This window comes from Suricata suricatta, chromosome 12 (genome assembly GCF_006229205.1).
Source record: "Suricata suricatta isolate VVHF042 chromosome 12, meerkat_22Aug2017_6uvM2_HiC, whole genome shotgun sequence".
Classification (NCBI taxonomy): Eukaryota; Metazoa; Chordata; class Mammalia; order Carnivora; family Herpestidae; genus Suricata; species Suricata suricatta.
In genome coordinates, this window is record NC_043711.1 from 16,383,548 (window position 1) to 16,409,015 (window position 25,468).

The 25,468-nt window shown below is 43.9% G+C and overlaps 1 protein-coding gene and 1 long non-coding RNA gene across 24 annotated transcripts in view; one reads left to right on the forward strand and one right to left on the reverse strand.

The window, feature by feature from the left end:
* The first annotated feature begins 7,632 nt into the window (after positions 1-7,632).
* The window catches only part of LOC115275352, a 36,634-nt gene continuing 18,798 nt past the window's right edge, over positions 7,633-25,468 (forward strand). Inside the window, exon 1 of the long non-coding RNA XR_003901504.1 lies at positions 7,633-7,775. This is a non-coding gene — a long non-coding RNA (uncharacterized LOC115275352). The remainder of the gene's footprint in view (positions 7,776-25,468) is intronic.
* KIF9 (kinesin family member 9) overlaps positions 12,494-25,468 on the reverse strand; it is a 53,571-nt gene continuing 40,596 nt past the window's right edge. For 22 of the 23 annotated variants that reach the window (XM_029919066.1, XM_029919065.1, XM_029919061.1 and 19 more), the window contains 4 exons: positions 23,792-23,968; positions 23,257-23,372; positions 22,723-22,827; positions 12,494-12,806 (listed from right to left, as the gene is read on the reverse strand). In XM_029919066.1, coding sequence (XP_029774926.1) covers positions 12,756-12,806; positions 22,723-22,827; positions 23,257-23,372; positions 23,792-23,968 — 449 coding nt within the window. In that variant the 3' untranslated portion in view covers positions 12,494-12,755. The remainder of the gene's footprint in view (positions 12,807-22,722; positions 22,828-23,256; positions 23,373-23,791; positions 23,969-25,468) is intronic. The other variant, XM_029919063.1, reaches the window with a different exon arrangement.

Genomic DNA, 25,468 nt, shown 5'->3' on the forward strand with positions numbered 1-25,468 from the left:
TTTCAGCATTCAATAGTCTCTCAAGTTTTGCATCCCTCTCTCTCCCCAACTCTCTTTCCCTCTTCCCCTCCCCCTGGTTGGTTTTAAAATAAAGAAATTAGCCAGGGTAAGTGAGTGCCTCAGTCAGCTGAGTGTCTGACTATGGCTCAGGTCATGATCTCATGGTTTGTGAGTTTGAGCCCTGCAGCTGTATCACTGCTGTCAGCATAGAGCCTGCTTCGGACCCTCAGTCCCCCTCTCTCTCTGCACCTCCCCCATTTATATTCTCTCTCTCTCAAAAATAAACATTAAAAACATAAACTAAAGATATTATCATGGATTATGCAGGTGAGGATAATGTAATAACAACCATCCTTAAAAGAGAGAAAAGGAATGTCAGAGGGAGACATGACACTAGAAGAATTGTCAGAGAGATGGCTTTGAAGTTGGAAGGAAGGACAGCTGTGAAAATTAATGTGTAACCTTCCTTTAGATTAGAGTCAGAGGCTGGCAGGGGGAGCTCTAAAGCTGAATCACTCCTTGTCAATTGCAGACCCAATAGGCAAAGATGCACCTTGCAAGGAGATACTACTATAGTTACTACCCCAGCGGGAGGAAGAAAGGCTTTCCTCCTCTTCCAGCAACACCCCAGCCAATGACAGAGTGTCACAACTCAGCCAGTGAAAAGCCCCTTTACTTTGGACTCCCAGTTTAGTCCAGTGGACTTTCTGTGTATAAGAGCCTTCCTTCCTGGTGCACCTGGGCAGTTAAGTGTCGGCTCCTGATATCAGCTCAGGTCATGATCTCGCAGTTGTGGAGCCCCTGCGTTGGGCTCTGTGCTGACAGCGTGGAGCCTGCCTGAGATTCTCTCTCTCCTCTCTCTGTCTCTCAGCGTAAATAAACATTTTTTTAAAAACAGCCTTGGGGCATCTGGGTGGCTCAGTCAGTTAAGGGTCCAACTTTGGCTCAGGTTATAATCTCACAGTTCATGGGTTTGAGCCCCATGTCAGGCTCTGTGCTGACAGCTGCGAGCCTGGAGCCTGCTTCGGATTCTGTGTTTCCCCATCTCTCTGCCCCTTCCCCACTCGTGCTCTGTCTCTCCCTCAAAAATAAATAAACATGAAACTTTTTTTTTTTAATCCAGCCTTCCCACGTTGCCCCTTTCATCTATAAAGGAGTGTGCCGTCCTTTATTCTGGAGGACTTGCCTAGGGTTTTGCCCACAGCTTGCCTGTACTAGAGTGCAATTCTCTGCCATCCTTGAACTCTTTTTTGTTGGTGAAATAACTGGCAGTTTTATTTTTAAGGTTAGCAGGACCATGAGCCAAGGAATGTAGGCACCCTGCAGAATCTGGAAAAGTCAAGGAAATGGATTCTTCCCTAGTGCCACCTTGATTTTATCCCCATGTCAGACCTCAAACTGTAAAATAATAAATTTGTATTGCTTCACACTACTAAATTTGTGGTAATTTATAACAGCAGCAATACAACACTAATACAACCATCAAGGGATTTCAGAGTCTAACAACAGAGTGAGTCTGGCTACGTAAGTATTTAGGGGAGGGAAAATCAGTGAACACTTGATGAGTATCTTTGCCAATGGAACACACACAGTAAAAACCAGGAGTGTTTTTGGAATCATCAGCATACAAAGTTTTGGTCACACCCTTCAGATGTTGGTTCAAGACAGTCCCTTCAGTGCAGCAGGATGTAAAAGAATTGCTGGTCGAAGGCAGAGAGTTGGCTGTTTTCATCATTTTTCTTCAGGTGAAGACATTACCTGACCTGTCAAACATTTGGGAACCACCATGTCATGCTTGTACAAGTTGTTCGAATAAGAGGAAACGGCAGCCATTAGTGTTCAGTATGACAGCAAGAAGACCTGTCCCTATTTTTTAATAATAATAATACCAGCACAGGACTTACTAGCAACCAATGGTGGCTTACAACCAAAGTAGTTTGCAGGAACCTGATAAAGAGAACTAAAACCAAATTAATTTCCTGTCTCTGGGTTAAAAAATACCAGGCATACTTTCCTGTTTTTGTATTAAATAATACTGAGAAGAAGCAAAAATAGCTTAGCTGTTTGCTCCAAGAAATACTCAATCCCAGAACACTACGAACTAACAAAAAGAGCTTTACTTATTGAAACTAGCATTTTACTCAAGACCTGCTTCAAGACTGTTGCCTTACCAGGTGTTGTATGTAAGTGTTGAACACTATGTTCTACACCTGAAACATATTACACTGTATGTTAATTAACTTGAATTTAAATTTAAAAAAATTATTGCTTCACTGTGCCTACCAATCCAAAGTGGTTGTTATAAACTCTGCCTAGTCTCAGTCGGTTTCCTGCTTTACAAGATCCTCCTTAAAACCACCCAATTTAGGCCCTAACACCCTACAAATATCCTCTCCTGACTTCCACCTTCTGAGAAATTATTATGACTTTGTCAAGTTGGCATTCTTAAAGCAGTAAGTCTATCAAATTTAGCTTTACTTGATAAATAGCTTTTCAGGCAGTCTTTTGGAAGGTCTCTACTCAACAGAAGTAACCTTGAGAGTGCCAGGGTATGTCTCCTACAAAACCTGTTGTAAAGATCCTCCTCTCGTCCCACTCTGGGGAAGATGCTAAAATTGTGTATGCAATGAAAGCTGAGTATCTTGTTACTTAAAAAGAGTTACACTGCTCCCTAGCCACAGTTCCAGATCCAAGGCCAAAGGATGGTATGATGGGACACTATAGAAATAAAAATATGTAGGGGCGTCTGGGTGGCTCAGTCGGTTGACTGTCCGACTTTAGCTCAGGTCATGATCTCACAGTTCATGGGTTCAAGCCCCATGTCTGGCTCTGTGCTGACAGCTCAGAACCTAGAGTTTGCTTCAGATTCTGTGTCTTCCTCTCTCTCTGCCCCTCCCCTGCTCACACTGTCTCTCTCTGTCTCTCAAAAATAAATAAAAATCATTTAAAAAAACATTTAAAAAAGAAATAAAAATATGTAGGGGCGCCTGGGTGGCTCATTCACTTGACTTCAGCTCAGGTCATGACTGTGCAGTTCTTGAGTTCGAGCCCTGTGTTAAGCTCTGCACAGACAGTACAGATCCTGCTTAGGATTCTTTCTCCCTCTCTCTCTTTTCCCCTCCCACACTGTCTCTCTCTCAAAGTAAGTAAATAAACTTTTAAAAAATGCAGAAGTGGCAATGTTACACCTAACATTCAGTAAGCAACCTCTTCAAGTAGAGCAAAACTCTGCAGTTCGTGCGTTTACTTCAAAGAAATGGTATCCTCACCCTAGTCTCAAGACCAGGAATTGAAGAGGTGATACATCTTTACCCAATTACTATTAAGGAAGAAGGAAACTTTAGTAATTTGAGGCCATCACTATCAGCTGAACCCTTTACTGCAGGACCAATGGAAACAATATGGCTCCTCCACTCACCTTTGCTGAAAGCTGTGGATAACAAAATTCATCTGAGTAAAGCTGAGCATCTCATTGGCTTTCTTCATTGATTCATGAATTAGCAGCAGTCCATTCGGCAAGTAGAAAGGCGCTCAAAAGGAGCTGTGCAAAACGGGAGGCTTTTGTAGAAGGGAAGGAAGTTTACTAACAAAGAGTGGATTATCTCAGACATGGTTTCTTTTTGTTTGTTTGTTTTTAAGTTTATTTATTTATTTTAATAGAGACCATGCAAGCTGGAGAGGGTCAGAGAGAGAGGGAGAGAGAGAGAATCCCAAGGAGGCTCAGTGCTACCAGCTTGGAGCCCAACATAGAGCTCCTCACGAACCGTGACACTGACCTGAGCTGAAGTCAAGAATCAGACCCTTAACCCACTGAGCCACTTAGGTGGCCCTCAGACAAGGTTCCTTTCTGTGGGGGGAGGGTGTCCCTCTTGCAGATGACCTCACTGGTGCTGACCAGGTAATCCCAGATCAACTGGTTAAAAGTTACCTTCCTGAGAGTCTCTGAAACTGCAGTTCAGCCTTGGTTTGCTGTTGGGGGCAAGTGACTCTGTTTTAGGTCTGTTGTTCCTTTTCAAACAATGTGAATGTCTTTTTAGTATCTCAGAAGCACACACAGCAGTTGAGCAGCCAAAGGTGCTTGGAAATTCCAATGTCCATAAGTGTTAAAATGTTGAATTTTTAAAATTTGGCTAAAATTTACTAAGGTAAAATAATAATTATTATATATTATAATTAAAAATACTTATATAATGATTTAAAATAAAATAATAATTAAAATCTGCACTTGAACCAAATGTGTTTATGGTATAACTTTGGTACACACAATTAAAAGTTTTAAGGTATTGCCCAATTTTTATCCAAAATGTAGGCATTAATGTATATAGTATGTACCAATATGTATATTTTAAGGCTCTGGAAATACACTGCCTAATAATCCTCCAGAAAACATGAGCCAATTGAATCTCTCCCAACACTGAAGAATAATGCCCATTTATCTGTTAGAGATTTTTCAAAGAAGTAATTAATCATGATTCTCCTACAGTTATAAGATGAACATGTATCAAAGATTTTTTTTAACTCCTTAATTAATGAGGGCACCACTAACATGGTATAGCTAGTTCAAAGGAGAATATAACCCATTCTCCTATCCAATTATCTGTCCATCCATCTATGCATTCATTAATCTACTCCAGTGGTTCTTAACCCAGGGCAATTCTGTCCCCAGAGAACATTTGGAAATGTCTGGAGACATTTTGGGATGTATAACTGGGGGGATGTTTCTGGCATCTTGTGGGTAACAGAGATGCTGATAAACATCCTACAACACCAGGATCACCCCCAACAAATAATTGACCTAAAATGTCAGTAGTGGCCAAGATTGAGAATCCCTCATCTTTCCCCATCCAACCACCTACCCATCCATACACCCACACCCATCTATTTTTTTTAACTTATTTTTGAGAGAGGGACGGCACTAGCGGGGGAGGGGCAGACAGAGAGGGAGAGCAAGGATCCCAAGCAGGCTACATTGTCAGCGCAGAGCCCAATACAGGGCTCAAACTCACAAAATTGTGAGATCATGACATGAGCCAAAACCAAGAGTCAGACGCTTGACTGACTGAGCACCCCAGGCGCCCCACACACCCATCTATTTCAATGTTTATGGAGCACCTGTCACAGTGTCTCTCAGTCTTGACTGCAAATCAGAATCACCTGTGCACACATACAACACACACATGCACAGGTATTCCCTTTGAGTATTTGGATTTTTATAATCAGAAACTATGGAAGTTTGTGAATTGAAAGTTAATGCTTGTTTCTAAGACAGTATATATTAAATAATTGCTAATATTAACCAAAAATGTATTAATCAGCAAACATATCAAAGGTGAAAACCAAGTAAATGTCCAGGACTCCTTCCACGAGGGTAGTCTCAACTCAGTGTACATATTAGAAACACTTGGGAACTTTAAAAAAATACTGAGGCCCAGATCCCAGAGGCTCTGATTTAATTGGTCTAGGATGTGCCCCAGACATCAGGATTTTATAAAAGCACCCTAGATGAGTATAATGTGCAACCAGGAATAAGAACAGCTGTGTCATGGGGGGCCTGGATGGCTTAGTTGGTCAAATGTCCCAACTCTTGATTTTGGATCAGGTCATGATCTCACGGTTCATGGGATCGAGGCCTGAGAGCACGGAGCCTGCTTGGGATTCTCTGTCTCTTTCTCTGCCCCTTCCCCACTTTCTCTCTCCCCCCCTCCCCCACCACCAAAATAAATAAACATTTAAAAAAAAAAAAAAAGAACAGCTGCATCAGAACTCAAAAAAATGCACTTCTCTTTTTCTTTATTGGCTAATTTTTCCCATGTTCATAACACAGTTTTTTTCCTTTCTCGATTTAGAGTCTAGTCTTAAAATAATGTTTGAGTTATTCTGTATCCTCTTTGCCCTTGGATTCTTGGCTTGCTTTATTTTGTGTGTGTGGGATTGACCTAGAATCACAGGCCCCCACGAATGTAGGATTGCCAACCATCAAGGGAAGAGCTCTTGAGCCATCTCCTGCTTTTGGAGATTTTCAACAACGTGGCATTGGCAGAAGACCACGAGGCCTGTTCCAGGAGCTAATTATACATCTTTACTAATATTAGAATACTCAAACAGATGGTAACAAAATTTAGGTGAAAAGATTTAAAGGAATGGAAACACCTAAATACCATTAGATGTTCCTCTCACTAACATCCAGTCTTGTGTTGCAGAAGACCCTGGTTTCGTGTCAGGTTTGAGAAAAGTCATGTTTCAGGTCCAAAATCTTTCTTAGCTTTGGACACCATTGCTGCTGCCACCACCATGTTTTTCTGTAGCTCTGGGGCTCTTTAATGCTCTTCCTAGGTGTCAAAACTCCCATTCTTTTCTGAGACTCTCACTCCAACAGAAGGGATTCTTACCTTATATAGCTCCTGCCATTCTGAGGGAACAGGAATAACAACAGATATTTATGGAAGGCTTCAGACATTGTAAGGTCTTCATAGACCTTATCTCCCATGATCCTTTTAGCATCACTATAGTGGAATGGGCAGTGATAGCCCCATCTTTACAGTTGTAGAGACTGAGACTCAGAGAAGAGTGCTCAGGATCCTGGATACTAAGTGGCAGCATCTGGACTTGGAGTTCACAGATCTGGTGTTCCTTTCTCATACACCTGGTCATGTGTGGTCCTGTATGTGCTCTTGTTCAGTTTGCCCACTTTCTGCAGAAGGCCAGGGCATAGCCCCATAGCAAATCATCCCCAAATTTAAGAATAGTACTTGTCCACTACACACACACACACACACACACAACCCCAGCCTCCTAATGCCTTTTATAGCTTTTCTGGATAGAACAGGTTCTCCTTCAAGCAACTTGTAACAGGAAAATCCCACCTGCATTCAGAAATCCATCTCTCACAAGCCACTTAGTCATCCAATCACAGTCATGGCTGGCCTCGACGGAAGCCCCTTCCCTACATGTAAGACCCCCTTTTTCCTTCCAGCCTTTGCAGATACATTTCTGCAAATAGGGTGCCTCTCCCTTTGTTGGAAAACTGAGCTGGCAGAAGTGTCTGTCATCTGCTCATAGACAGATTGTTTTTATTAAAATATTTCTAAATTAGATATTTTTATTAATAAAAGCAATTCATATTGAATAAATTAAAATTTCAAATCGGAAAAACATCACATCTAGTTTCATCTGGAAATAACCATTGACCTTTTGACATTTTAATCTTTTTTATTCAAATGTAAATGTATCTATGTATAGGATATGTGAATTAGTTTTTCCACACCTGCTTTTACAGAATCACAGAATTTAGATTTAGAAGGAACCCTGAAGCCTTGGAGTCCTGTCTTCCTGGTTTGAGGACTTCTTTCACATGGACCTTCACTGGGGCTGCTCAGACACGGCTTGCATCCTCCCGGCACTGGGGGCCCAGCTTGCACCAAGACCATCCATTCCAGGTTTGGAAACTTCATTTTGTTTTTTCCTCCTGAGGGGACAGAAAACCTACTCCCCCAACGCCCCATCCTGCAGCCCCCTTTGGACTTCACTTCTCAGATTGAATGTCTCTAATTTCTGTGACTATCCCTTGTCAGTGTTTTCAGAGCCCCTCGTGATGCTGGTCACCTTCCCCTGGGCTAAAATGGTCCAGCTAAAACTCTAGGTCCAGCTAAAACTCTACCTCCAGCCCCCAACATGAAGTTCCAAGTGCAGCCTGGGGGACATGGTATACAGTGAGACTACTCATTCCCTGACCCAAGACGCTTGACTTCCAGTAACAGCACCCATGATGACACCAGGTATATTTTTAGCAACTACTTCTCCCTACCGTCAGCTTTTGGATTAGTCTTTAGAAGCCATGAGAATCAGGATTAATTAGAAAAAGATAATGCCAATCTCACTGCTGCCTTTCAAATTTAAAATCCATTTTGGGGAGTGGAAAGAGAGCCCAACATTTGGGGGGGTGTATGTTTGTATGGTCAGCATCTATCAGACATAATGCTGGGCACATTCATATCCTTATTATTGTGATTATTGTTACCGTCATGGCAGTTTCAATTGGTTGAGGCCCTGCTGTGTACTAGACATACATGGTGCCAGGATTATTAGTCATTGTTTTAACACATGAAAAAAGGCTGGGACATGGGACAAACTTGCTCCAGGTCCCACACTCCAGGTAAGATATGGAGTCCCAGTTTAACTTGCATGATTTGGCCCAAGCCTGTGCTCTACCCCTATATCGTATTGCCTCAGAAAAGTGCAGCCTGCTATCAAAAGCCAAGTCCAGGGGCGCCTGGGTGGCTCGATAGGTTGAGCATCTGACTTCAGCTCAAGTCCTGATCTTGAAGTTCACGAGTTTGAGCCCTTCATCAAGCTCTGTGCTGGTGGCTCAGAGCCTAAGGCCTCTTTGGATTTTGTGTCTCCCTCTCTCTGCCCCTCCCCCATTTGCAATCTCCCTCCCTCTCTCTCTCTCTCTCTCTCTCTCTCTCTCTCTCAAATAAACATTAAAAAACGTCTGAATACTGAGAACAAACTGAGGGCTGATGGGGGTGGGAGAGAGGCGAAGGGGGGTGATGGTCATGGAGGAGGGCACTTGTTGGGATGAGCACTGGATGTTGTATGGAAACCAACTTGACAATAAACTATAAAAGAAAAAAAAGGCAAGTCCAGAGTGAGACTCCCCAGGCCCAGCTGATGGGGTGGGGGGTGGCAAGTGGATTGGAACCTCCATAGGATGCAAAGGGAGACAACAAGAGGTGTCTGAGTCCTCCAAGTTAAAAGATCCTGGAGTGCAGGAAAGGACTACCCAGAGTCCTTTATCCTATCTTGAATCTCTGCATTTCTGAAAGAAACTTTGGGTGCTATAATGGTCCAATCTTATCCTTTTAATTATACTTTTATATCATTAAAAATTATATCATTAATTATTTTAATGATTTTGTCTTATTTCACTGAAAATCCCACAAAATATAGCAACCATCTTTCTCCCCCTTTGGTTCTATTCATCTGTGTGTGATTTTACACTTTCATTGGGGAGTCCCAGGAAATAGTAGAGAACATGCTTTGTCCCACCAAGGGAAAGAAGGTTAGGGTGCTCATCTACCAACTCACTGGTTGAGTTGCTCCTAAATGTGTTAACTCCCTGGCATTTGGGCCCATTTTGCAGTAAATTAAGTACCTATGGTTGAGAAAGCCTTTATGTAGAAAGCTCCAGATGCTTTCAGTGGGAACCTATTAGCAGGAATGGCAACTGCATTGGACTATAATCAAGGCATGACAGTATCTGCTACAGAAGGTGACATTTAAGCAAAGACTTGAAGGAAGTGAGAGAGTGAGCCATGTGGACATCTGAGAGAATGTTTCAGGCAGAGGAAAAGAGCCAGTACAAAGGTCCTGGGCAGAAGCTACCTGGCATCTCTGAAGAACAGTAAGGAGGCCCACATGGCCAGAGCATAGTAAGCAAGGGGGAGAAGTGAGTAAAGTCATAGGAGGCAAGATCATGTAGGGCCATCCAGTTGCTTTGAGGAATTGAGTTTCATTCTGGGAGAAACAGGAACCATGTGACATTTGAAAAGATGTGTGATGTGGTCTAACTTCTATTTCAAAAGGATCAACCAGGCAGCTGACCTGGAAATGGAGTATACAAGAGCAGGGAGGCAAGCAAGGACACAGGAAGTTGCTGCAATATCCAGGCAAAAGAGGACAATGGCGTAGGTCAGAACAGGGGCAGAAGAAGCAGGAAGTGGTCAGATTTTTAATGTAGTAGGAAGGTAAAGTCCACTGGATTTCTTGGTGGATGTGATGTGGGGTGTTGGGAGAAAAAGAGAAGTATAAAACTACTAAGGATTTAGCCTGAACAATTGGGCTGAGATTAGGGAGACTGTGGGTGGGGCATATTTGGGGGACAATTAGACATTTATCTTTAAACATGCTGATTTATAGATGTCTTAATAGACATTCAAATGGAGATGCTGTGTTAACAGTTGGCTACACAGGTTTGGAGCTCAGGAGAGCAGTCTAGGCTAGATATACGATAGAGAATTGGCTATGAACGCTGCTCAAAGCCAGGAGACCAGATGAGTTCACCAAGAGAGTGATCTCCCTGGGATTGCCTCCAAATCTGTGATTTTCTATATCCCGGTGCTTCTCGTTCTGTTTACCATGTCTCTTATCCACATGTTCAATCTTCTCTCTCTTCATCCCACTATGCTACATTCTAGGTAATTTCTTTAGATCCAACATCCAGGTCAGCAATTCTCTCTTTTGCTGTTTCTAGTCTGTCATTTTAATTTTTGGAACTACACTTTTTTCATTCCTACAAGTTTCACTTAAAAAAAAAATCTGTGATCTATTTAGATAGCTTTTATCATATTGATTACTACTTTTGTCTTTGTTTAAAACATAACATATATGTTGTGTAATCTTTATTCAATAATTTGTTATCTGAAGTTCTTAAAAGTCTGACCATGCTCTCATTTTGCCTCCATTATGACAGGTTGGTTCCATACACACATGTGCACACACGTGCATGCATGTGTGTGTTTAATCTTTGGAGCTCATGTTTACTAGGGTCTTGTGGGAGTGTTGTGTGGCTCAGTAAAAGGCACGCACAGGTTTTGGGTTTTTTTGGGGTTTTTTTTTTTGCTAGGTGTTTTTATCCTTGGGCTAATTTTTATGCTAACTTTTCAGCCTAGTGGTTCCTGCACACAGTGTACATCTGAATCCCAAACCTGTGCATGGTTGCAAATTCTCTCAGGACCTGTTCCCCTTCATCCCTAGAAACCTTTTCCCCAGAAGTGGGGGAACTTTTTCTAGCTTACCTTTTCATGAAGGGTGAAGCCTTCCAGGTGCCAGCTGTAGGCAGAGGCCGCACTTCCCACTCCCTCCGGGGCACGGGCCGGAGCCTTAGTTCTCACTCGTATGTGGATGTTAACACTCAAGGGCAATCGTCCACGACACCCCTTCCTATCCCTGGTGGCCACAGCCAGTTCCCATGCCGACCCTGTGGGTTTTCAGTTCTCCAGCTCCTGGCAGTCCTTCCTTTCCTACAAATTTAGCTTTGCACTGAAAAGAATTTCTACTTGAGCCAGCATTTCTGTTTGTAGCAGGAGTATTTTCAGGTTATCTTATCTGTCCCATGTGGGAATTAGAAGTCCCCTCAGGAGTGATTTGGTGGTCAGATTAGCTGAGCAGGAACTGTTTTCTAGAACAACAGGCCCATCTGAGTGGACGTGATGCCCCCTAGCTCCCTGTCACGTTGGAAGCTTCTGCTCCCGTGAGGAGTGTGTGGAGGCTGATCTGCCAGGCACCAGCCTGGCTTATTTCTGTGGCTCTGCCCACACTGATGATTACTTGGTTCCCTTTGTGCCACAGAGGCCTTTGTCATAATGAATTGAGCTAGAGACCAATGTGCCAAACTGCCATGACAGGCCCAGCTCGCCTGGCGAGCAGGCCTCAGGACTGGCTGTCTAGGCGTCCTAGGGCACATTGTCCAGCAGGGCATGCCATTGCAGCCAGTGGCAGGGAATGAAGGGAAGGGGCGCTGGTAATGCTTCCTATGGCCCCCAAAAGATGATGTACCCCATTTGCTATGGCCTATTTCCTGAGATGCCCTAAAGGCCTGGGAACCCCAAACTAGTCCTGGTGAGCAGGGGCAGCGGAGAAGGGAAAGAACCGGATCTCCCTGCCTGAGGCCCGCACTAGCTGGGAGGGCAGGCAGGGCCAGGGCAGACTTGTCTATTTGGCCACGATTAAAGGAAACATGAGGACTGCCCAGTAGGGCTGTGTGCACACCATTAGTGCCGGTCAGTAGCAGTCCCCGTGTGTGTCGTCCAGGGGGATGGAGGGACACTGCAAAGCCTCGGTATAGTAGGAGTCTCTGAAAGCTGTTTTGAGACCATTATGTATCCGTCAGTGAAACAGAAAGGGGCTGACCAGGAAGAGGGCAGAGACCTCACAGATGCCTTTCTGTTTTTTCTGTCCCACAAACCCCCATCCATCTGCTCACTGCTAGGCTGAAGGACAGGGTCACTGGGTGTTGGGATGGACTGATGCCATCCAGTCCAACCTTCTATCTGGTACCGGTTCTGCAACCTCCCTGCCAGACAGCTCCCCACTGTGGGACTCCTGCTGCTCACTTCGTGATAGGGCTGCGCTCATTTTAAGCCTCTTATTCTGAGATAAAAAACTGCCTTTCAGCCATGGCCACCTAGACCCATGCCTCTGCTGGTTGCTGAGGAAGGAGGGCCTCCTGCCTTGACTGGCTCAGAAACACAGAGAGGATGTCCTAAGAGAACCTACAGTTTGACACGGACTGAGAGAACCAGGGCTCCTCAGACCTAGCTCCCCTCAAGAATGTCTATCCAAGGAAGGAAAGAGGGTAACCAGTGGGACAAAGGCATGCCAGGAGGAGGGTGGCTCAGCTACTTTTTCCCTTCTTACTGGAGACTCGGTTCTGACCCCACCTGTGCATAGGGAAGACATCCTCCTGGACAGGAAATAAAATCAGGCTCTTGAGTGAGCACCAAACGTCCAAACTGGAAAGTTATTTTATCCCATCCCTGCGTATAAAACAGTGAACTGCAATGCCAAGTGTTCTGTGAAGATGAGTGTCCTGTGAGGGATGCCCCGTGGGGAGGCAGGCCATTGTGAGTTCCCTGGGCTGGGCTCCAGCCTTGGAGCAGGCTGTCTGGAGCTCTGGGCAAGCGGTCTGGCAGCCCCACTCTCAAGCGGCAGGAGTTCCTGGGGGTCTTGTCCTTGAAGGCATTGGCGATGAATCCCTATTTCCTGTGTGCCTGCTGGAGGCCCATCATGGTTTTCAAGTAATTGTGCTAGACACAGAAAGGGGGAGAAAACCAGAATTGATTAGGAGGTACGGAATGAAGACTTAGAAGCCATGCCACTTACACCCACCCCACCATTCTTCCTGCAAATGTCACATCCTGGGGACAAGGATGCCCCCTGACCAACCCCAGTTCTGTTGAGAAATAATGTTCCATTCATCCCCTTTCATATTTTTATCTTAAAGAAAGTGTGTAAAACTGTTTTCAAAACGGTGTGGCAGGCATGTTTAATAGGAGACATGTATGTTTCAAGTGCCCACTTGAAAGTTTCTGGCAAGAATTAGGTTAAAAAAGAAAAGGGTTCTATCTCCACAAGGGTGGGCACACATAGGGCCCTCCCTCTGCAAACCATCTAGCTGTTCACAAATTCTTCCCTTTTCACGAAATGCTAGACTCTCAGAAAGCAGACAGGAAAGGTGCGCTGAAACAATCAGTGGGCAGTAAGCAGGTCCTAAAGCCAACCTGAAATGTGGGTATGAATCCTAGATCCCCCACAGCGTGGCAACAGAAACTGAAGCTCCTAAACTAAGCTGGAACTCTGCCCCCCCCCACAGTGTTTTTAGTGTGGAAAAATACCTACATTACATAAAATTTACCATTTTAACCATTACATTTTTAAATTATTATTTTAGAGAGAGAGTGTGTGCACTAGTGGGAGAGGGGAAAAGAGAGAGAGAATCTTAACGAGGCTCCATGCTCAGTGTGGAGCCTGATGTGGGGCTCCATCCCCTGACCCGGGATCATGACCTGAGCCAAAATCAAGAGTCAGATGCCCAACAGACTGAGCCATCCAGGAGCACCCCCCATCTTAGCCATGTTTATGTGTACAGTTCAGTGATACATTCACAATGTGCAACCACCACTATCATCCATCTCCATATCTCTTTTCATCTTGCAAAACTGAAACTCCATACCGATTAAGTACTCATTCCTCATTCCCCCTACCCCCCAGATCCTGGCAACCTCCATTCCATCTCCTGTCTCTGTGATTTTGGCTACTCTAAGTACCACATGTGAAGGGAATCATATAACAGTGGTCTTTTTGTGACTGGCTTATCTCACTTGATGGCTGGACCATGTTATGTTCCTGTCAGTAGTACACACACAAGGATGCCAATTATTCCACATCCTCACCAATACTTGTTATTTTGCTTTGTTTTTGGATTGTTGCCATGCGAATGGGTATAAAGCAGTATCTTGTAGTTTTGATTTGCCTTTTCCTGATGATTTGTAATGTTGAGCATCTTTTCATGCACTTACTGTCCATCTGTATATTTTCTTTTGAGAAATGTCTACTCTTTCCCATTTTTTAGTTTATTTTTAAATTTTTTAATGTTTTTTTTTTTTAGTTTTTGAGAGACCACGCAAATAGGGGAGGGTCAGAGAGAGAGGGAGATACAGAATCAGAAGACAGGCTCCAGGCTCTGAGCTAGCTGTCAGCACAGAGCCCGATACGGGGCTCGAACCCACGAACCGTGAGATCAACCGTGAGCCAAAGCCGGAGGCTTAACCGACTGAGCCATCCAGTCACCCCTTGTATTTTTTAGTTTTAAAAGTTCTCTATAGGGGTGCCTGGGTGGCTCAGTTGGTTAACCATCCAGCTTCGGCTCGGGTCATGATCTCATGGTTCATGGGTTTGAGCTCAGAGCCTGGAGCCTGCTTCAAATTGTGTCTCCCTCTCTCTATGCCCCTCCCTCATTTGCACTCTGTCTCTCTTGGTCTCTTGGAAATAAATAAACGTTAAAAATTAAAAAAAAAGAGAGAGCAAGTTCTCTATATATTCAGGATATTAATCCCTTATCAAGTTGGACTTTTTGAAGGAGGTTAAAATGGTCCTGGGTTGTCAATGCCCTGTGGCTAACTGCAAAATCAAGTGCAAGTGCTGTCAGAGGGAAAGAATGCACTTATGCGCCCATGACTCCTACAGCTTCAGTTCAATCAGACATGAACTTATGACTCAAACACACACACACACACACACACACACACACACACACACACACACGCCACCATAAGAGAAATCCAGCAAAATGGGAAACATTTTGACCTTGAAAAATGTGATCCTACATACTTTACATTTAAAAATATATGTGATTTCTGTATAAGTCTAATTACATGAAATAGAAGTTGGGGTTTTGATTTATTACTTTGCTTTTCTGTTTGGAGTGTCATTGTAACTACTGTATTGTAAATGATGGAAAATAATTGCATATGTTAAAAAAATAAATTGTGTTATATTAAAAAAATTAAAAATTAAAAATTAAAAAAAATTAAAAATATGTGTGAAAGGTTTAAACAAATAGAAGATGGAATGGCTCATGTACATTTGCATCAAGTTTCTGCATTGGCACGCCTCTCTCTCTCTCTCTCTCTCTCTCTCTCTCTCTCTCTCTCTTTCCTTTCTTCCTCCTTCACTCCCTCTTCCTCCCTCCCTCCCTCTCTCTCCTTTTCTCCTTTCTCTCTTTCTCTCTTCTTTCTCTCTTTCTCTCCCTCTTTTTCTCTCTCTCTCTTTCTTTCTTGGCTCCACAGTGGGTTTGGAGCTTAAACTCATGACCCTGAGATAAAGACCTGAGCTGAGATCGTGTCAAGTGTTTAACTGAATGAGCCATCCAGGCGTCCCATGTGGGCGCGTCTTAAAATTAAAAATTGTCTAATGCAGAGTTCTCCTAGAGATTGGAGGATGGTGGGAGAATATAATACTGACCTCTGTTGAAGATTCCTCCGTTGAATGATATACAATGTAAATGTTATCTGAGATTTTGGAAGTAAAGACAATTCAAGGTTATTGGGGCACCTGGGTGGCTCAATCTGTTAAGCTTCCGACTCTTGGTTTTGGCTCAGGTTTATGAATTTGAGCCCTACACTGAGCTCTGCATTGACAGCACAGAGCCTAGTTGGAGCTCTCTCTCTCTCTCTCTCTCTCTCTCTCTCTCTCTGACCCTCCCCTGTGCATATGTGCTTATCTCTCTCTCTCAAAAACGAAATAAATAAGCATTAAAAAAAAAAAAGAAAATGGAAGGTCTGTCTGGAATGTCAAGAGAGAAATTCATGGTGGTAACCATGCAAATCACTTTGGTTCATCTTTTCTGTGATCTTGAAATAATTTATGCCAGTCAAGACAAGTTTACAATAATTTACAATAAGGAATAAAATTTTGGAAGCTCTTTCCTCAAAACCAAAGACCTTTTGGTTCTGTTATTCAATATGCAGCATGACTTTAACAATTGATCAAAATTAACCTTACCAATAATGGGACAAAGCAACATCTTGTGCCTCTTGTTACAGACTGAATGTTTACAGTACCTCAAAACACATTTGTTTAAGCCTTAATCCCCACTGTAATGGTATTTAGAAGTGGGAAACTTTGGGAGGTAATTAGGTTTAGATGAAATCATGAAGATAGTGCTCTCATGATGGTTTAGTGTCCTTATAAAAGAGGAAAAGAGAAACGTTCTCTCTCTGTCCACAAACACATGCCTAGGAAAAGGCCATGTGAGCACACAGCAAAAAGATGGCTACCTACAAGCCAGGAAGAAGGCCTTCACCAAGAAGAAAATCTGCCACCACCTTGATCTTGGTCTTCCCAGCTCCCAGAACCATGAGAAAGAAATGTCTGTTGTTTAAGACCCTCATGCATGGTATTTTGTTATAGCATCCCAGGCTGAATAAGACACCTCCTGATATGATGTACCATGAAGAACATGAGATCATTCCTGTGGTATTTCTGCCCAAAATGCATAACTTGAACTTAAATCACAAGAAAACATCAGACAAACCTAAACTGAGGGACATTCAACCAAATAACTGGCCTGTCCTCTTCAAAAATATCAAAATCATGAAACCCAAGGAAGACTGAGGAGTTTTTCTAGATTAAAGGAGACATGGTACTAAATGTAATGCGTGATCCTAGACTGTATGCTAGACCAGGGTGTAAGAGGAGAACAACTATAAAGGACACCATTAGGTCAACTGTCAAAAGTTGCATATGGACCTTGGATTAAATAATATTGTTGCATCATTGTTAATTTTCCTGATTTCAATTACTATATCATGATTATGTAGGAAAATGTACTTGCTCTTCTTATAATGTTTATTTTTGAGAGAGAGAGAGAGAGAGAGAAAGAGAATGAGTTGGGGGGGCAGACGGAGAGGGAGACACAGAATCTGAAGCAGGCTTCAGGCTCTGAGCTGTCAGCACAGAGCCCAATGCAGGCCTTAAACTCACAAATCATGAGATTGTGACCTGAGCTGAAGTCAGATGCTTAACCAACTGAGCCACCCAGGTGCCCTGAGAATGTGCTTGTTCTTAAAAAATAAATACTGAAATATTTAGGAGTAAAAAAACAAGAGAACAACATGTTCTAAAATTCACTGTGGTTATGGTTGCAGTTATCTGTGAATATATGAAAAAAACCCACTGAGTTATATACTATAAATGGGCTAACTGTATGGTATTTAAATTATATTTCAAAGTTTTTTTAATAGTTATTCATTTATTTATTTGAGAGAGAAAGAGAGAGAGTGTAAGCAGGGGAGGGGCAGAGAAAGAAAGAGAAAGAATCCCAAGGAGGCCTTGAGACATTAACGGGGAGTCCAATGTGGTGCTCAACCCCATATACCACAAGATCATGACCTAAGCCAAAATCAAGAGTCAGACACTTGATGAATAAGCCACCTAGGTGACTCAGTTTGCTTATTTTTATTCTCTCTTCTAGAGTTTTGATTAGATGTATGTTGGACTTTCTCATTATGTCCTCTGTATCTCTTAAAATCTGTCATTTCTTCTAGCTTCTCCTCTCTCTTTGCTGTAATTTGGGTAATTTCCTTACATTCCTATTTCAGTTTATTAATGCCCTCTTCAACTGTGTCTAATCAGCCATATCTAACAATTCTATTTGGTTTTTCTTCAAATCTGCTTGGTCAGTTTTATAAACTCTTATTTCATGTCCTTTTAAAAAAATATAAGGCTCCAATATCCTTTTATGATAAAAAATACTCATTAAACTAGGTACAGAAGAGAGTTTTTTCACCCTGAGAGAAGAAAGGTTCTAAGAATAAACTTAAAAGTGTGGTGGTCAGAGTGTGTTCCATGGACCAGCCACATCAGCATCTTTTGGGAGCTTATCAGAAATGCAGAATCCCAGGCCTCACCCCAAGGCTGCTGGATCAGACTCTATTCTAACAGCCTGGTGATTGATGTGTACAGCACAGAGTGAGAAGTGCTGCTATAAAGCTCTTCTTTTTTTTCTAGCAAAACCCCATAGCCAATATCATTCTTAATGATGAAAGAATGAACACCTTTCCCCTAAGGTCAGGAACAAGATAAAGATGGCGACTTTCACCTCTCATTTCAACATCGTATTAGAGGTTCCAGCCAGGCAAAGTAGGTGAGAAAAAGATATAAAAGGCATTGGATTGGAAAGGAAGAAATAAAACTATTTGTATTTGTAGATGACATGATCTCCTCTATAGAGATAATCCTCAGGAATCCACTAAAGAACTATTAAAATTAATAAATGAGTTTAGCAAGGTAGAATACCACATCATTCTTCAAGAATTGGGGGCACCTGGGTGGCCCAGTCAGTTAAGTGTCCGACTTTGGCTCAGGTCATGATCTCACAGTTTGTGAGTCTGAGTCCTGAGTCAGGTTCTGTGCTGATCTGTGCTGGCAGCTGGGAGCCTGGTGCCTGCCTCAGATTCTGTGTCTCCCCGCCTCTCCCCTACCCATCCCCTGCTCATGTTCTGCGTGTGTGTGTCTTTCTCTCAAAAATAACATTAAAAAAAAAACTTTAGAAAAAAAAATCAATTGTTTTCTATACACATTCAATGAACAATCAAAAGTGAAATTTAAAATATAATTCAGTTCAGGGGCACCTGGGTGGCTCAGTCGGTTAAGCCTCCGACTTCAGCTCAGGTCAGATCTCACATTCGTGGGTTCGAGCCCCGCGTCAGGCTCTGTGCTGACAGCTAGCTCAGAGCCTGGAGCCTGCTTCCAGTTCTGTGTCTCCTTCTCTCTCTTCCCTCCCCCTCTCATGCTCTGTCTCTCTCTGTATCAAAAATAAATAAAACATTAAAAAATTTTTAAAAAAAATAAATAAAATAAAATATAATTCAGTTCATAACAGGGGTGGCTCAGTTAGTTAAATGTCTGACTCTTAATTTTATTTCAGGTCATGATCTCACAGTTTGTGAGTTCAAGCCCTGCTTTGGACTCTGCACTGACAGTGCAGACAGGGGATTCTCTATCTCCCTATCTCTGTCCCTCCCCCACTCTCTCACTTTCTTTCAAAAATAAATATTTTAATAAGCAAAATTCCATTCATAATAGCATCAAAAAGAATAAAATACTTAGCAATAAAATTTTTTAAAAAGTACAAAACTTATACTCTGAAAATTACAATTCCACTGAAAGAAATTAAAGACCTAAATAAATAGAAAGATAGCCTATGTTCATATATTTTAAGACAATATTGTTAAGATGGCAACATTCCTCAAAGCAGCTGATAGATTCAACACAACCCCTGTCCCAGCTGGCTTCTTCACATAAACTGACAAACTGGTCTGAAAATTTGTATGGAAATACAAGGACCCCAGAATAGTCAAAACAATCTTAAAAAAGAAGAACAAAGATGGAGAATTTCTACTTTTTAATTTCAAAACTAAATACAAATCTACAGGAACTAACACAGTATAGTACTGGCATAATGACAGACATATAGATCAGTGGAATAGAACTGAGAGTCCCAAAATTAAACCCTCACATTTACAGTCAGTTGAATTTCAACAAGGGTAACAAGATAATTCAAGGAAGAATGACTTTTTTTTTTTCAATAATTGGCACTGGTAAAACTGGATATCCATCTGCAAAAGAATAAAGTTGGATCCCTGCCTCATGCCATGTGTCCCCTCCACTGAGTCCAGCAGGGACAGGCCTCTTTATGGCCAGAGAAGGAAATCCCTACATGGCAGTCACAGTCAAATGATCTTTGAGGCTGGGCTATCTAGGCCTACTTGCTCCTACTCCATTCTCTCCTAACTACTCTGGGAGACCCCTGCCTCCCCACAGAGAGATTTTCATGGACAACCCTGAGTGAGCTCTTTGGAGTCAGCCAGTGGGATCAATGGGAGCAGACTGGCCAGGGTCTCCTTCCCCAGCCAAAGTGGTTGGTTCCAGCAAACTTTCCAGAGAGGCAGAGCTCTGTCCACTGATCTGGGCCTCCTTCCAGGGACCAGGGTTAATAAAGCTTGATGCTCACAGTACAAAGCTAAATGGCTGCATAGTAAAGCCATCCTCTCTTCTGCTAAGGGAGTTGGGCCAGGCTGCTGGGGTGGACAGGGGACCCTGCTCCAAACCACCACTAACTGGGCCAGAAATGTACATTTAACCCAAGAAGAGTCAACTAGGCTTTCCCGCTGGAGAGCACAAAGTAAGTAGTCAGGTGATATACTGGACATTGGAGCTGAGAAGTTTTGGAAAATAGGAGCCAGACTAGGGGCAAAGACTGGGGCTAGATATTTAGAAGTGAATGGAAAGAACAGATAGGGGAAGGAGTAGACCTCAGGAAGAAGCCCAGGGACAGAGAGAGGCCTGGAGGAGAGGAGCCCAGGCCTGTTTCCTGCAGATGAGCTCTGTGGCCTGCTACTGAAAGTGTGATTCTGGACGAGCAGCACGGGCATCGTCTGAGCCTTATTAGAAATGTTTGGAATCTCAGGCTCCACCCTAGACATGCTTCATCTGAATCTGCAATCTAAAAAGTCAGTACAGATATCAGCTTAACTATAAATGTAAGGAGAATCAATTCAATATGGGGAGGGCTTAGTTATGACACAAAATCCAGAAGCCAAGAAAGAAAAGACTAATACACTTAATTTCATAAAAATCAACAGAATAACTACAAAAAAAGCAGGTAAAGACAAATGACAGGGAAAAAATATTTGCAACTCATATCATAAAGAGCCAATCTCCCCAGAATATCAAGACTTCCTACAAATTGATAAGAATAAAGACCAAGATACCATAGAAAAATAGGGGCACCTGGGTGGATCAGTTGGTTAAATGTCCTACTTCAGCTCAGGTCATGATCTCATGGTTCATAAGTTCGAGCCCCGTGTCAAGCTCTGTGCTGACACCTCAGAGACTGAAGCCTGCTTCAGATTCTATATCTACTTCTCTCTCCTTGCCCCACCTCTGTTCACACATGCTCGCTCGCTCTCTCTCTCTCTCTCTCTCAAAAATAAATAAAATTTTCAAAAAATAGGCAAAAATACAAACAGGCAATTTACAGGAAAAAATGAAAATGGCCCTTAAACATATGAGGAGAAGCTCAACTTCCCTCATAATAAGAGAAACGTAAATTAAAGCTCTCCTGACAGATCATTTTTCACCTTTCAGACTGGAAAAAAAAACAAAAATCAGGATGATACATCTTTGTGGTAAGTCTGTAGGGGTACAGATCAGTCCGACTCTAGGCAGGCAATCTGGCACCATCCATTAAAAGTGCACATGTCCTTGGGGCACCTGGATGGCTCCGTCGGTTGAGCGCCTGACTTGATTTCAGTTCAGGTCGTGATCTCACAGTCCTGAGGTTGAGCACTGTGTTGAGCTCTGCACTGAGCATGGACCCTGCTTAAGATTTTCTCTTCCTCTCCCTCCATCCCTCCTCAGCTTGCACAGGTACTATCTCTCAGAAAAAAACAAAAAATTTCTTTGTGACCAAAAAACTCACTTCTACAAACTTTCTTTCACATATATTCACTCATATGTGAATTCACATTTTTACAAGGTTAATCATCACAAACATATGTATTGTAAAAGGATGAAACACCTAAATGTTCTCAATATGAGGTGGGTTAAATAAGTTTTTATAATCCTCAAAATGGGGTACCAATATACAACTATTAAAAAAAAAGAAAACAAGCAGCTATAAGTTGACATAGAATGATCTTCAGGATACACTGTTAAGTGAAAAAAGCAAGATACTGCACAATGTGCAAGGGAACAGTAGAAACAAGTGACAGGGGTTTCCTGTCAGAGCAGGTTAGTGAAACTGGATGGATAGGGACTGGGTATTTGTATATATACTTATATTTTGTGTATATATACACCATATATATTTTTTAACAGAGAGAGAAAGAACATGAGTGGGGGAGGGAGATGGGGAGAGAGAGAGGGAATGAGAGGGGGAGAGAGGGAGAGAGAGAGAGACAGAATCTTAAGCAGGCTCCATGCTGGGTGTGGGGCCCAACACAGGGCTCAGTCCTGAGACCCTGGGATCATGACCTGAGCTGAAATCAAGAGTCAGACGCTAAACTGACTGAGCCACCCAGGCTCCCTGTATTTATATTTTTTACACAATGAGCTCTCTCGAGCAGTCTCCCCACGTGCACCTGCCACCTGCTGTATGAGAAGAGCCTGTGGGCAAAGAGAAGTTCACAGTGCACAGGCTGTCTGTGTTCTGGCTCTAGACTGAACCTCAGTAGACCAAGCCCCTCTGCTCCAACCCAACCTGCTGAGGGAAGAGAATGCAGACCCAGCCCATGGCCAACACCCTGTCTAGCTTTGCCTTCAGCCGCATGTGGGCCTCTGTCCCCTGCCTCCTGTTAATGGTGGCCCCCATTGGAGAGGTTGTCCCCAGCAGGCAGACCCTGTCCTGGACTACAAACCACACATGGACCAGCTTAGCTCCCAATAGTCATGTCCAGGCCTGGTCATGGTCTATGGGGTCCCTATTGGGTCCCGGACTCTGGAGTCTGCAGGAGATCCCAGTGACTCTGGATGACTCTGTATTTCTCTCTACTGACATGTTCCTTTGCCTTTCCAAAGTAGGAAGTGTTATCTTGTGTCAGTGTCAGTAATGTGGCCCCCGAGGCCCCACCTTCCCAGAGGCATGAATCCCCAAGTTACCTTCTGTTCTGTCTTGACTTTGGCATTGTAGAAGGAGATGGAGTCAGGACCCTCTGGCAGCAGCACCTGCTGCAGCTGGCTGAACTTGTCCTGGTCATCTTCTCCCTAGAGGCAGCTCAACTCAGCACAGTCCCTTCAGCCTGGCACTGTCAGGACTGACCCTGACCTGTCAGGGGGGCATCAAGGCAGCTCCTCACAGGGTTTACAAATCCCCATGCAGGGTAGCTCATGACCCCCAGCCCCAAGTTTGCCACTCTGTAACTGCCATCAGGGTGGGATGAGCCATCCCAGAAAGGTGATGGCAGCAAGTGAGGTTTCCTGGGTCCCCAACTTCTTAATACCTGGGGAGAGACCCATAGCTGTCTTCTAGAAGTGGCTTCAGAGCTGCTCTGCCATTTGCCTGGGCCCGCTATGGGCGAGGCTGGGAGCAGCATGTACACTGCCATGTTCGTGGAGAAAACAGGACAAAGGGTACTGCCGACTCACTACCCCGTGATCGTCCATTACCCCCACTCCTGCCCTTGTGCCACTCACCAGAGACATGATCCTGCTGACAGGCACCATGCCTGGTCGGATGTTGCCACCTGGCTTCAGTGCCATTTGTAGGTCCTCAGGGATGAAGAAGGACTCATTGTACCAGATATCAAATTCTGCAAGCAGGCAGGCAGACAGCATTGTGAGCTGTGGGGGCAGGTAAAGCCTGTGTGTGCTAGTCACAGGCTCACTCTCTCTTCACTTCCTCTTCCAGGGTCTCACCCTTTCCTAACTCCCTCCCCTGCCCTCAGAGTTCTGTGTCTATTTATGAATATATAGAGAGAGAATCCAAACAAGGCTCCACACTGATGACGGGCGCAAACTCATGAACCACAAGATCATGACCTGAGTCAAAGTCGATGCTTAACTGATGGAGCCACCCAGGCACCCCTCCTGGAAACACTTTTGAAGCCCCTGTCCAGCCCCAGCCTCTGTCAGAGAGCAGCTCTGAAGCCACTTCTAGAAGCCAGGTGATGGCCTTGCCCTCTGCCTCCCAGGACCTCAGGTGGCTAGCCGACCTTCCCAAGTGGCACACCCGTGAGCAGTCGGTGACGACATTGATCCACCAGATGCTGGCAGTACTGGATCTCTGCCCTGAGGTCACGCAGGTGCTGATACTCAGTATGGTACTGCTTCTTGAGATCTTTGAGCTTCAGGATCAGCAGGAATTCCTCCTCATCGATGATCATCAACCCCTTGTTCTCATACTCACCTGCAGGGACACAGGAGGTCAGAGAAAGAAGAGCTCACTTAGGGTGTGAAGAGGAAGGTATTCTGGAAAAACAGAACAAAGTGCTCGCAAAACACTAAGACCAGAGACCAGAGGAAAGGCTGGGTTGTGGTGTAGGGGTGGGAAAAGCCTTGCAAGGTGGCCAGGACAAGTCCTGCCAGAAGACGGAGCTTAAGTTGGAGAGGCCACACAGGCACCTTTAAGAACAGGAGGGGTGAGGGTGCCTGGATAGCTCAGTTATGCATCCGACTTCAGCTCAGGTCATGGTCTCACAGTCTGTGGGTTCAGGCCCCGTGTCAGGTCCTATGCTGATAACTCAGAGCCTGGAGCCTGATTCAGATTCTGTGTCTCCCTCTCTCTCTGCCCCTCCATTTGCGCTCTCTCTCTCTCTCTCTTTCTCTCCAAAAATAAACATTAAGGGGTGCCTGGGTGGCTCAGTCAGTTAAGCATCTGACTTTGGCTCAGGTTATGATCTCACAGCTTATGAGTTTGAGCCTCGCACTGGGCTCTGTGCTGACAACTTGGAGCCTGGAGCCTGCTTCAGTTTCTGTGTCCCTCTCTCACTCTGTCCCTCCCACACTCATTCTCATTCTGTCTCTCTCTCAAGAATAAATAAAACTTTAAAAAAAAAAAAGGAGGGGTGAGTAGAGGAGAGGGTAGAGATGGCCCATGCCTCACACTTATATTGATTTTAAACCTCAGTGGCCAAAGATAATTCAGTAAGCACCTCAAGTAAATGGATGTTTTCCTTTTTTGTAAGTTATGTACATGAACTTCCAGCACTGGCTAGTACGCAAGGCACTTGGGCAAGGCTCCTTATTAATAACAGTGACTGTAAATCTGTATCGTGTAGCGTGACTGTCAGAGGCTGCAGAGGAGAGGGGTCAGTTGTGCTATTTGTCAGCTCCACTCATGATTTCTGCCTGACCTTCGAAGGTCTGTCAGTTTGATGAGGGTCACTGAGTTAAGACAACATAACATGGTCTGCGGAGCCACGAATTCAGCCGGCCACTGCCCATAGCACCTTAAAAGCTCAGCATAGGCATCATGTCTACCCCACTGGGCTGCCACCCCCAGGATCCCTGGAGAGCGAGTCCTGCATGCGACTGAGGTGTGTGGCAGTCTCCAGGTGCCCTTCCAATGATGTTTATTGGGGAAAAGTTAAGACACTGTCACAGACACCATATATGGAAAGGCAACTGAGGCCTTGAATTGGTCCCAATTCAGTGAGTCTGGAGTTGGGGGCGGGGGTTACATTGTGGAGTGACCTGGTCCGTGTACTGTGGGTGGTCTCCAGTGTGGTCACACTGACAGATAAGTCTTTACAGAGTAATATATAATAGTATTCTGTTGACATGGGGAGAGACTGTGAGCACCTTGTGTCCCGCTGTGGGGGAGGGGATTCTCTTATTCTCTCCAAGGAAAAAACTTCAACCTAAAATGATTTTTCAGGGGCACCTGGGTAGATCAGCCAGTGAAGCA